General features: G+C 42.6%; 1 protein-coding gene across 1 annotated transcript in view; it reads left to right on the forward strand.

Moving 5' to 3' along the window:
• Window positions 1–9,878, forward strand: part of LOC143767118 (uncharacterized) — a 55,384-nt gene extending 45,506 nt beyond the window's left edge. Inside the window, exon 5 of the mRNA XM_077255140.1 lies at window positions 8,479–9,878. Coding sequence (XP_077111255.1) covers window positions 8,479–9,668 — 1,190 coding nt within the window. The 3' untranslated portion in view covers window positions 9,669–9,878. The remainder of the gene's footprint in view (window positions 1–8,478) is intronic.
• The last annotated feature ends 2,117 nt before the right edge of the window (window positions 9,879–11,995 follow it).

Here is an 11,995-nt window from a genome sequence, read left to right on the forward strand (position 1 = left end):
CAAATCAGCAAAGATAAGTGTCTGGTTTTGTTTCTGTGGCACACATGCTGTGTGCTTCATAATTCAGTGCTATTCTTTTGTGTTTTCTTTTCCAGCTTAGATTGTGTCAGTATTTTCTCAGTCTTGTTGGATTCTCTGGGGGTGCAGATATTCATTCCACGTCTTTAGTTAGATTGTGGAATTTTTTGTATTATCTGCTGTGGATATTTTTGGAAGGGTTTTAATACTGACCGCCTAGTATTCTGTCCTATCCTTTTCTATTAGCTAGAGTGGCCTCTTTTGCTAAATCTTGTTTTCTGCCTGCGTGTGTCTTTTCTTCTCCTACTCACAGTCAATATTCGTGGGGGGCTGCCTATCCTTTGGGGTTCAGCTCTGAGGCAAGGTAGTATTCCTATTTCTATCTATAGGGGTATTTAGTCCTCCAGCTGTGTCGAGGTGTCTAGGGTTTGTTAGGCACACCCCACGGCTACTTCTAGTTGCGGTGTTAGTTCAGGATTTGCGGTCAGTACAGTTTCCACCTACTCCAGAGAAAGTTTCATGCGGCTCCAAGGTCACCGGATCATAACAATACAACTGGCCACTAATGAGTTAAATGCATCTAAGAAGAAGGGAAGAAAGGTGTTGAGCCATTTTTTTCTGCAGTCTGCTTTGTCTTTTCTTCCCTCTTTATCTATGGGTGGCTGAGGAGTCTTGTGCTAGCATGGATGTTCAGGAATTAGCTTCTCGTGTAGACCAGCTTGCTGCTAGGGTACAGGGTATTTCTGATTTATATTGTTCAGACTCCTGTTTTAGAGCTGAAGATTCCTACTCCTGATTTGTTTTTTGGTGACAGGTCCAAATTTTTGAGTTTTAAAAACAATTGTAAACTGTTTTTTGCTCTGAGACCTCGATCCTCCGGTGATTCCATTCAGCAGGTTAAAATTGTCATCTCCCTGCTGTGTGGCGATCCACAGGATTGGGCATTGTCCCTGGAATCTGGGAATCCTGCTTTGCTTAATGTATACTCCTTTTTTCAGGCTTTAGGATTATTATATGATGAACCGAATTCTGTGGATCAAGCGGAGAAGACCTTGTTGGCCCTGTCTCAGGGTCAAGAGGCGGCAGAATTGTATTGTCAGAAATTTAGAAAATGGTCTGTGTTGACTAAATGGAATGATGATGCTTTGGCGGCAATTTTCAGAAAGGGTCTTTCTGAATCCGTTAAAGATGTTATGGTGGGGTTTCCCACGCCTTCCGGTTTGAGTGATTCTATGTCTCTGGCCATTCAGATTGATCGGCGCTTGCGGGAGCGTAGAACTGTGCGCGCTGTGGCGTTGTCCTCAGAGCAAATTCCTGAGCCAATGCAGTGTGATAGGATTTTGTCTAGAACGGAACGACAAGGATTCAGACGTCAGAATAGGTTGTGTTATTATTGTGGCGACGCTTCTCATGTCATTTCAGTCTGCCCTAAGCGGACAAAGAGGATCGCTAGTTCATTTACCATCAGTACTGTACAACCTAAATTTCTGTTATCTGTGTCCTTGATCTGCTCATTGTCATCATTTTCTGTCATGGCGTTTGTGGATTCAGGCGCCGCCTTGAACTTAATGGATTTTGAGTTTGCCAGGCGTTGTGGTTTTCCCTTGTAGCCTTTGCAGAACCCTATTCCTTTAAGGGGGATTGATGCTACACCTGTGGCTAAAAATAAGCCTCAGTTCTGGACACAGGTGACCATGCAGATGGCGCCAGCCCATCAGGAAGATTGTCGATTTCTGGTGTTGCATAATTTGCATGATGCGATCGTGCTGGGTTTTCCGTGGTTGCAGGTACATAATCCTGTGTTGGATTGGAAGTCTATGTCTGTGACTAGTTGGGGTTGTCAGGGGGTTCATAATGATGTTTTTTTGATGTCAATCTCCTCTTCTTCCTCTTCTGAAATTCCAGAGTTTTTGTCTGATTTTCAGGATGTATTCGATGAGCCCAAGTCCAGTTCCCTTCCACCGCACAGGGACTGTGATTGTGCGATTGACTTGATTCCAAGCAGTAAGTTTCCTAAGGGTCGACTTTTCAATCTGTCTGTGCCTGAACATACCGCCATGCAGAGTTATGTTAAGGAGTCTTTGGAGAAAGGGCATATTCGGCCATCTTCTTCACCATTGGGGGCGGGATTTTTTTTTTGTTGCTAAGAAGGATGGCTCCTTGAGACCTTGTATTGATTATCGCCTCTTGAATAAGATCACGGTCAAGTTTTAATACCCTTTACCTTTGCTTTCTGATTTGTTTGCTAGGATTAAGGGGGCTAGTTGGTTTACGAAGATTGACCTTCAGGGGGCATATAATCTTGTTCGTGTTAAGCAGGGTGATGAATGGAAAACTGCATTTAATACGCCCGAAGGCCATTGTGAATATCTTGTGATGCCATTCGGGCTCACTAATGCTCCATCTGTTTTTCAATCCTTCATGCATGATATCTTCCGGACTTATATTGATAAATTCTTGATTGTATATTTGGACGATATATTGATTTTTTCCGATGATTGGGAGTCTCATGTGGAACAGGTCAGGATGGTGTTTCAGATCCTTCGTGACAATGCTTTGTTTGTGAAGGGGTCTAAGTGCCTCTTTGGGGTGCAGAAGGTTTCTTTTTTGGGCTTCGTTTTTTCTCCCTCATCTATGGAGATGGATCCGGTTAAGGTTCAGGCCATTTATGATTGGATTCAACCCACATCCGTGAAGAGCCTTCAGAAATTTTTGGGTTTTGCAAATTTTTATCGCCGTTTCATTGCTAATTTCTCCAGCGTGGTTAAACCCTTGACCGATTTGACGAAGAAAGGCGCTGATGTGGCGAATTGGCCCTCTGCGGCTGTTTCTGCCTTTCAGGAGCTTAAACGCCGATTTACTTCTGCTCCGGTGTTGCGCCAACCGGATGTTTCCCTTCCATTTCAGGTTGAGATTGACGCTTCTGAGATTGGGGCAGGGGCCGTTTTATCTCAGATGGATTCTGTTGGTTCCTTGATGAAACCGTGTGCCTTCTTCTCCCGCAAATTTTCGCCTGCTGAACGCAATTATGATGTCGGCAATCGGGAGTTGTTGGCTATGAAATGGGCGTTTGAGGAGTGGCGACATTGGCTTGAGGGAGCTAAGCATCGTATTGTGGTCCTGACCGATCATAAGAATTTGATTTACCTCGTGTCTGTGTCTGTTTTTTTCCCGTTTTGATTTCGTGGTTTCATATCTTCCGGGTTCTAAGAATAGGGCTGATGCCCTTTCTATGAGTTTTTTGCCTGATTCTCCTGAGGTCCTTGAACCGGTCAGCATTCTGAAAGAAGGGGTGGTCCTTTCTGCCATTTCCCCTGATTTACGGCGGGTTCTTCAGGAATTTTAGGCTGACAGACCTGACCGCTGTCCTGTGGGGAAATTGTTTGTTCCTGACAGATGGACTAGTAGAGTGATTTCTGAGGTTCAGTGTTCTGTGTTGGCTGGTCATCCTGGTATTTTTGGTACCAGAGATTTGGTTGGTAGGTCCTTTTGGTGGCCTTCTTTGTCACATGATGTGCGTTCTTTTGTGCAGTCCTGTGGGTCTTGTGCGCGGGCCAAGCCTTGTTGTTCCCGTGCTACTGGGTTACTTTTGCCATTGTCGGTCCCTGAGAGGCCCTGGACGCATATTTCTATGGATTTTATTTCTGATCTTCCGGTTTCCCAGAGGATGTCGGTTATCTGGGTTGTTTGTGACCGGTTTTCTAAGATGGTTCATTTAGTGCCTTTGCCTAAATTGCCTTCCTCTTCAGATTTGGTTCCTTTGTTTTTTCAGCATGTAGTTCGTTTGCATGGTATTTCGGAGAATATTGTGTCCGACAGAGGTTCCCAGTTTGTTTCTAGGTTTTGGTGGGCCTTTTGTGCTAGGCTGGGCATTGATTTGTCTTTTTCTTCTGCATTTCATCCTCAGACAAATGGCCAGACCGAGCGAACTAATCCGAGTTTGGAGACTTATTTGAGATGCTTTGTGTCTGCTGATCAGGATGATTGGGTGGCCTTTTTGCCATTGGCCGAGTTTGCCCTTAATAATCGGGCTAGTTCGGCTACTTTGGTTTCTCCTTTCTTTTGTAATTTTGGTTTTCATCCTCGTTTTTCTTCTGGGCAGGTTGAGCCTTCTGACTGTCCTGGTGTGGATTCTGTGGTTGACAGGTTGCAGCAGATTTGGGCTCATGTGGTGGACAATTTGGTGTTGTCTCAGGAGGAGGCTCAACGTTTTGCTAACCGTCGTCGGTGTGTTGGTTCCCGGCTTCGGGTTGGGGATCTGGTTTGGTTGTCTTCCCGTCATGTTCCTATGAAGGTTTCTTCCCCTAAGTTTAAGCCTCGGTTTATTGGTCCTTATAGGATTTCTGGGATTATTAATCCGGTCTCTTTTCGATTGGCGCTTCCGGCCTCTTTTGCTATCCATAATGTCTTCCATAGATCGATCTTGTGGAAATATGTGGTGCCCGTTGTTCCCTCTGTTGATCCTCCGGCCTTTGTGTTGGTTGATGGGGAGTTGGAGTATGTGGTTGAGAAGATTTTGGAGTTTTTCGAGGCGGAGGCTTCAGTACCTTGTTAAATGGAAGGGTTATGGCCAGGAGGATAATTCTTGGGTTTTTGCTTCTGATGTCCATGCTGCTGATTTGGTCCGTGCCTTTCATCTGGCTCGTCCTGATCAGCCTGGGGGCGCTGGTAAGGGTTCGGTGACCCCTCCTCAAGGGGGGGTACTGTTGTTAATTATGCTTTTGGGTTCCCTCCGGTGGCGTTAGGTGGTAATGCAGTTGTCCTTGGGTTTCAGTCCTGGTCAGGTGTGTCTGCTGATTGCAGTTCTGACTGGGGTATTTAGGTGTGCAGGATTCATTAGTCCTTGCCAGTTGCCAATTGTTGTTGGGAGGTGTTGGACCTCTGCCTGGCTCCTCCTGCCTTTCTGCCAAATCAGCAAAGATAAGTGTCTGGTTTTGTTTCTGTGGCACACATGCTGTGTGCTTCATAATTCAGTGCTATTCTTTTGTGTTTTCTTTTCCAGCTTAGATTGTGTCAGTATTTTCTCAGTCTTGTTGGATTCTCTGGGGGTGCATATATTCATTCCACATCTTTAGTTAGATTGTGGAATTTTTTGTATTATCTGCTGTGGATATTTTTGGAAGGGGTTTAATACTGACCACCTAGTATTCTGTCCTATCCTTTTCTATTAGCTAGAGTGGCCTCTTTTGCTAAATCTTGTTTTCTACCTGCGTGTGTCTTTTCTTCTCCTACTCACAGTCAATATTCGTGGGGGGCTGCCTATCCTTTGGGGTTCTGCTCTGAGGCAAGGTAGTATTCCTATTTCTATCTATAGGGGTATTTAGTCCTCCGGCTGTGTCGAGGTGTCTAGGGTTTGTTAGGCACACCTCACGGCTACTTCTAGTTGCGGTGTTAGTTCAGGATTTGCGGTCAGTACAGTTTCCACCTACTCCAGAGAAAGTTTCATGCGGCTCCAAGGTCACCGGATCATAACAGTCCGCTAACGATTGGAGCTAATTTTTCATTCAAAAAGTCAAATGGCACTCCTTCCCTTCCGAGCCCTGCCGCGTGCCCAAACAGTGGTTTACCCCCACATGTGAGGTATCAGTGTACTCAGGAGATATTGCCTAATAAATTTTAGGATCCATTTTATCCTGTTGCCCATGTGGAAATGAACAAATTGAGGCTAAATGAAAATTTTTTGTGAAAAAAAAAAAAGTACTTTTTCATTTTTTCGGATCAATTTGTGAAGGACCTAGGGGTTCAAAGTGTTCACTATGCATCTAGATAAGTTCCTTGGGGGGGTCTAGTTTTGAAAATAGGGACACGTGGGGGAGCTCCAATGTTTAGGCACACAGGGGCTCTCCAAACGTGACATGGTGTCCGCTAACTATTGGAGCTAATTTTTCATTCAAAAGTCAAATGGTGCTCCTTCCCTTCCAAGTCTTGCCGTGTGCACAAACAGTGCACATATGAGGTATCGCTGTACTCAGGAGAAACTGTCCAACACATTTTAGGATCCATTTTATCCTGTTGCCCATGTGAAAATGAAAAAATTGAGGCTAAAATAAATTTTTTGTGGAAAAAAAAAAGTACTTTTTCATTTTTACGGATCAATTTGTGAAGCACCTGGGGGTTCAAAGTGCTCACTATGCATCTAGATAAGCTCCTTAGGGGGTCTAGTTTCCAAAATGGGGTCACTTGTGGGGAAGCTCCAATGTTTAGGCACACAGGGGCTCTCCAAACGCGACATGGTGTCCGCCAAAGATTGGAGCCAATTTTTCGGTGAAAAAGTTAAATGGCGCTCCTTCCCTTCAGAGTCCTGTCGTTCGCCCAGACAGTGGTTCCCCCCCACATATGAGGTATCGGGGTACTCAGGACAAATTGTACAATAACGTTTGGTGTCCAGTTTCTCTTTTTACCCTTGGAAAAATAAAAAAATTGTTGCTAAAACATAATTTTTGTGACTAAAAAGTTAAATGTCATTTTTCCCTTCCATGTTGCTTTCTGCTGCTGTGAAGTACCTGAAGGGTTAATAAACTTCTTGAATGTGGTTTTGAGCAACTTGAGGGGTGCAGTTTTTAGAATGGTGTCACTTTTGGGTATTTTCAGCCATACAGACCCCTCAAACTGACTTCAAATGTGAGGTGGTCCTTAAAAAAAATGGTTTTGTAAATTTTGTTGTAAAAATGAGAAATCGCTGGTCAAATTTTAACCCTTATAACTTACTAGCAAAAAAAAATTTTGATTCCAAAATTGTGCTGATGTAAAGTAGACATGTGGGAAATGTTATTTATTAACTATTTTGTGTCACATAACTCTCTGGTTTAACAGAATAAAAATTCAAAATTTGAAAATTGCAAAATTTTCAAAATTTTAGCCAAATTTCCATTTTTTTCACAAATAAACGCAAAAATTATCGACCTAAATTTACCACTAACATGAAGCCCAATGTCACGAAAAGCAATCTCAGAACCGCTAGGATCCGTTGAAGCGTTCCTGAGTTATTACCTCATAATGGGACACTGGTCAGAATTGCAAAAAACGGCCAGGTCATTAAGGTCAACATAGGTTGGGTCATGAAGGGGTTAAAAAGCAATGTCTGACTTTCATTTGTTCATTCTCGTAGATTTTTGATTTGTTATTATTTTTGTCAGATTCAAGTTATTTCTGTGACCATTGTGGGTTTTTCTGTCATTAAACCAGGGATACCAACAATTTTGACCACGTGTGTAGGAGGAATTAATATTTTGACTCCACAGCCACTTTCTGGAAAATCAGCACGCAGTGGATGTTGGAGAGAGAAAATTACAATTTGCCATTTTATTACCCAGCACATAGTGCCCAGATTGTGCTCCAGGAGACACACACTGCAAATTAAGTGGATTCACCTCACTATATAATATTACTAAATACAGAGATCCTAAATGTTGTTTGAGCACACTGCAAGACTCAGAAGTGAGAGCGGATTTTGCTGGATTGGTTTATAGTAACTCTGTTACTTTTCAACAGCCTTTGAGCCACTAGTAGTGTGGGAACCTCTGTTTCTACATTGACAGATGTTGGACCTGAGTGGGGACTTGGCTTTTTGTGAGATGAGAATTGGTATTATTTTCGCCTACATAACATTGATTGGTTTCTTTTTATTCGATAGTTGGGAGGCAGAATGAACAAACAGTTGAACACCACGCACTACTGGCTCATCCAACAAGGTGGACTGTCATTGTCTTGATGAATAATTAAAGGGAACCTGTCACCCCCAAAATGGAGAGTGAGCTAAGCCCACTGTCATCAGGAGCTTATCTACATCATTCTGTAATGCTGTAGATAAGCCCCCGATGTTACCTGAAAGATAATAAAAAGAGGTTAGATTATACTCGCCCAGTGGCAGTCCCGCTGCGGTAGGCTTCACTGGTCCGGTCCGGCGCCTCCTATCTTCATTCCATGACGTCCTCTTCTGGTCTTCACACCGCGGCTCTGGCGCAGGCATACTTTCTCTGCCCTGTTAAGGGCAGAGCAAAGTACTGCAGTGTGCAGGCGCCGGGAAAGGTCAGAGAGGCCCAGCGCCTGCGCACTGCAGTACTTTGCTCTGCCCTAAACAGGGCAGACAAAGTACGCCTGCGCTGGAGCCACGCCGTGAAAACCAGAAGAGGATGTCATGGAATGAAGATAGGAGGCGCCGGACCGGACCAGCGACGCCCTTCGGACCGGACCGCAGCGGGACCGCCCCTGGGTGAGTATAATCTAACCTCTTTTTATCATATTTCAGGTAACATCGGGTGCTTATCTACAGCATTACAGAATGCTGTAGATAAGCCCCTGATGACTGGGCTTGGCTCACCTTCCATTTTGGGGGTGACCGGTTCCCTTTAAAGTTTTTTACATAGCTTGCCATTTTTATGGACAGTTTAAGTAGAAATGTTCAAAAATATAAAACTCAAGGATATTTTATTTAAAAAAAAATGTTTTTTGTCTTGGCAGATGACGGTACCGGGAGATCAGAGGGACAGCTGACCTCTTCAATGTTTAAATCTGATAACCTTGAGATCCTACAAGATACAACTAAAGTGATTTCTGTTACTCCAGATATATCATCATCCATTCACAGCAAAGATCTGTCATCCGATCCTATGAAACAGGTCCCATCTTCTGATTCATTACTGACTACTAAGGAAAATCAAAGTCACAAAGGAGGCAGTAAAAAACAAACTGCTCCTAAAGCAAGGAAGTCATTTTCATGTTCAGAATGTGGGAAATGTTTTAACAAGAAATCAGAGTTGGTTAAACACTGTAGAATTCACACAGGGGAGAAGCCTTTTTCTTGTTCAGAATGTGGGAAATGTTTTAACCAGAAAGGGAACCTTGTTACACACCAAATAACCCACACAGGGGAGAAGCCTTTTTCCTGTTCAGAATGTGGGAAATGTTTTAGCCATAGAGGGCATCTTGTTAGTCACCAGAGAACTCATACAGGGGAGAAGCCTTTTTCCTGTTCAGAATGTGGGAAATGTTTTAACCATGACGGGCATCGTGTTAGTCACCGGAGAACTCATACAGGGGAGAAGCCTTTTTCCTGTTCAGAATGTGGGAAATGTTTTAGCCAGAAATCAGATTTGGTTAATCACCATAGAATTCACACAGGGGAGATGCCTTTTTCCTGTTCAGAATGTGGGAAATGTTTTAAATGGAAACAGCTTCTTGTTAGTCACCATAGAACTCACATAGAGGAGAAGCCTTTTTCCTGTTCAGAATGTGGGAAATGTTTTAACAGTAAAGGGAATCTTGTTAGTCACCAGAGAACTCACACAAGGGAGAAGCCTTTTTCCTGTTCAGAATGTGGGAAATGTTTTAAATGGAAACAGCTTCTTGTTAGTCACCATAGAACTCACACAGAGGAGAAGCCTTTTTCCTGTTCAGAATGTGGGAAATGTTTTAACCGTAAAGGGAATCTTGTTAGTCACCGGAGAACTCATACAGGGGAGAAGCCTTTTTCCTGTTCAGAATGTGGGAAATGTTTTAGCCAGAAATCAGATTTGGTTAATCACCATAGAATTCACACAGGGGAGATGCCTTTTTCCTGTTCAGAATGTGGGAAATGTTTTAAATGGAAACAGCTTCTTGTTAGACATCAGAGCAGTCACACAGAGGAGAACTCTTTTTCGTTTTCTTAATGTGGGAAATATTTTACTTGGAAATCAACTGTTGATAAACATCAGAGACGTCACATAGGGGAGAAGCCTTTTTTATGTTCATAATGTTGGAATAGTTTTAACCAAAACTTAATCTTCTTAAAGGGGTTGTCTCTTGTCATTCCTCATTTTTGCTGACAAAAGGATAAAATTAAACTTTATTAATTCTAAATGTAAAACTATACCCATAATTCACCCCCTGAAGGTTAATCAGTAGGTGACTAATAGAAAAACCATGTACCCCACAGTTCAGTTTATAGGGTGAGGTGACGTATATACACTCACTCTCCAAGCCTCTCATTTCTACGGGTTTCATCGTCCTCACCAAAGGCAACTCATCTGGAGACAATTTAATATTGACCTATATTGAAGCGAAACTAGACAAAAAAAAAACAAAATCAGGTATCATGTTATCGGAAACAGTCAGAAAACCAGCCACATATTGGCAGACCCTAGACATCAAACTATATACTTCGTAAGTTTATAAGCCACTCCAGTGTCAGGAATAGACAGTATGTGACAATACAGTATAATTCTTGTGTTTTTTCTCCTATAGGGACTGCCCTAGTTTGGTAATGTAACAGCTGTTAATTAGTAGTGCAGACAAATTGTCCTAGACTAAACTCCGTTTTCAGACGGCCCAATATGTACCACTCGGGGAAAACTTACCTGCTCCAAAGATCAATAGCAGCTTCTAACTAATGGCCATGCTGCGGTCTGTCAAGGAATACAATATCGTTATAAAGACTAGGGATGTGTGCAATCATATTGTCTGGAAGATCTGTGCCATTATTTAGTATGAATATGAAGATTATCTCTGAAAGTTCAGTGTTCCCTGAGCAGTATATACTGTATTGTCACATACTATCTATTCCTGACACTGGAGTGGTGTATAAACTTACAAAGTATATAGTGTGAGGTCTGGGATCTGCCAATATGTGGCTGGTTTTCTGACTGTTTCCGATAACATGATACATGATTTTAGTTTTTTTTTTGTCTAGTCTCGCTTGAATATAGGTCAATATTAAATAGTCTCCTGATGAGTCGCCTTTGGTGAGGACGATGAAACCCGTAGACATGAGAGGCTTGGAGAGTGAGTGTGTATACCTCACCTCACCCTATATACTGAACTGTGGGGTACATGTTTTTTCTATTAGTCACCTACTGACTAACCTTCAGGGGGTGAATTATGGGTATTTGTACATTTGGAATTAATAAAGTTTAGTTTTATCCTTTTGTCAGTGAATCTTCTAATCAAGGGATAATTTTATCTTAGAATTTTTTTTCTTAGTGAACTCATTCCTCATGTTTGGCCTCATTAAAATAAAACCACTCATACTCTGCTGGCGGCCAGCTCCACTTCAGCGGTGTCGAGACTCACTGTCCCGGGGCTTATGTGGGGTGGTTACATCACACGAGCCCTGCACCCGATCAGCGGCAGCTTCACTGTTCCTTCCTTCAGACATATTGAACATGAACAGGAAGCCAGGGCTGCAGCTGCTCTCTGACTGCCTCATGATGCTTGATTTGTCCGAAGGTGGGGACAGTGACGTCAGCGCTGATTGGGCACAGGGATCACATGACGTAAAAACCTCAAAAGAGCCCCAAGAACACAAGCGCCAACACCAGTGAAATGGCGCCACCATGGGAGGTTTGTATGAGGATTTTTATTTTATCAGGCCAAACATGAGGAATGAGAAGGGCTTGTCCAACTAGTCGTCAACCTTTATAAACAGCAAAAATCCCACACAGGGAAAATCCATTATTATACCTAGAGGGTGAGAAATGAATTACAGGAAATCGTCTTTTCCTCAGACTGGGAGAAACTATATACAGTCATATGAAAAAGTTTGGGCACCCCTATTAATCTTAAGCTTAATGTTTTATAAAAATAGTTTTTTTTTGCAACAGCTATTTCAGTTTCATATATCTAATAACTGTTGGACACAGTAATGTTTCTGCCTTGAAATGAGGTTTATTGTACTAACAGAAAATGTGCAATCTGCATTCAAACAAAATTTGACAGGTGCATAAGTATGGGCACCCTTATCATTTTCTTGTTTTAAATACTCCTACCTACTTTTTACTGACTTACTAAAGCACTTTTTTTGGTGTTGTAACTAGGGTTGAGCGACTTTTCCTTTTTTGAGATCGAGTCGGGTTTCATGAAACCCGACTTTCTCAAAAGTCGAGTCGAGTGAAATCGACCGATCTTCTTGAAAAGTCGGGGTCGGGGATCGGCCGAAACACGAAACCCAATGCAAGTTAATGGAAAATCTATATATTTTTATATTTACTTCAGCGCGATA

This window comes from Ranitomeya variabilis, chromosome 4, assembly GCF_051348905.1.
Source record: "Ranitomeya variabilis isolate aRanVar5 chromosome 4, aRanVar5.hap1, whole genome shotgun sequence".
In the NCBI taxonomy this organism is placed as follows: domain Eukaryota; kingdom Metazoa; phylum Chordata; class Amphibia; order Anura; family Dendrobatidae; genus Ranitomeya; species Ranitomeya variabilis.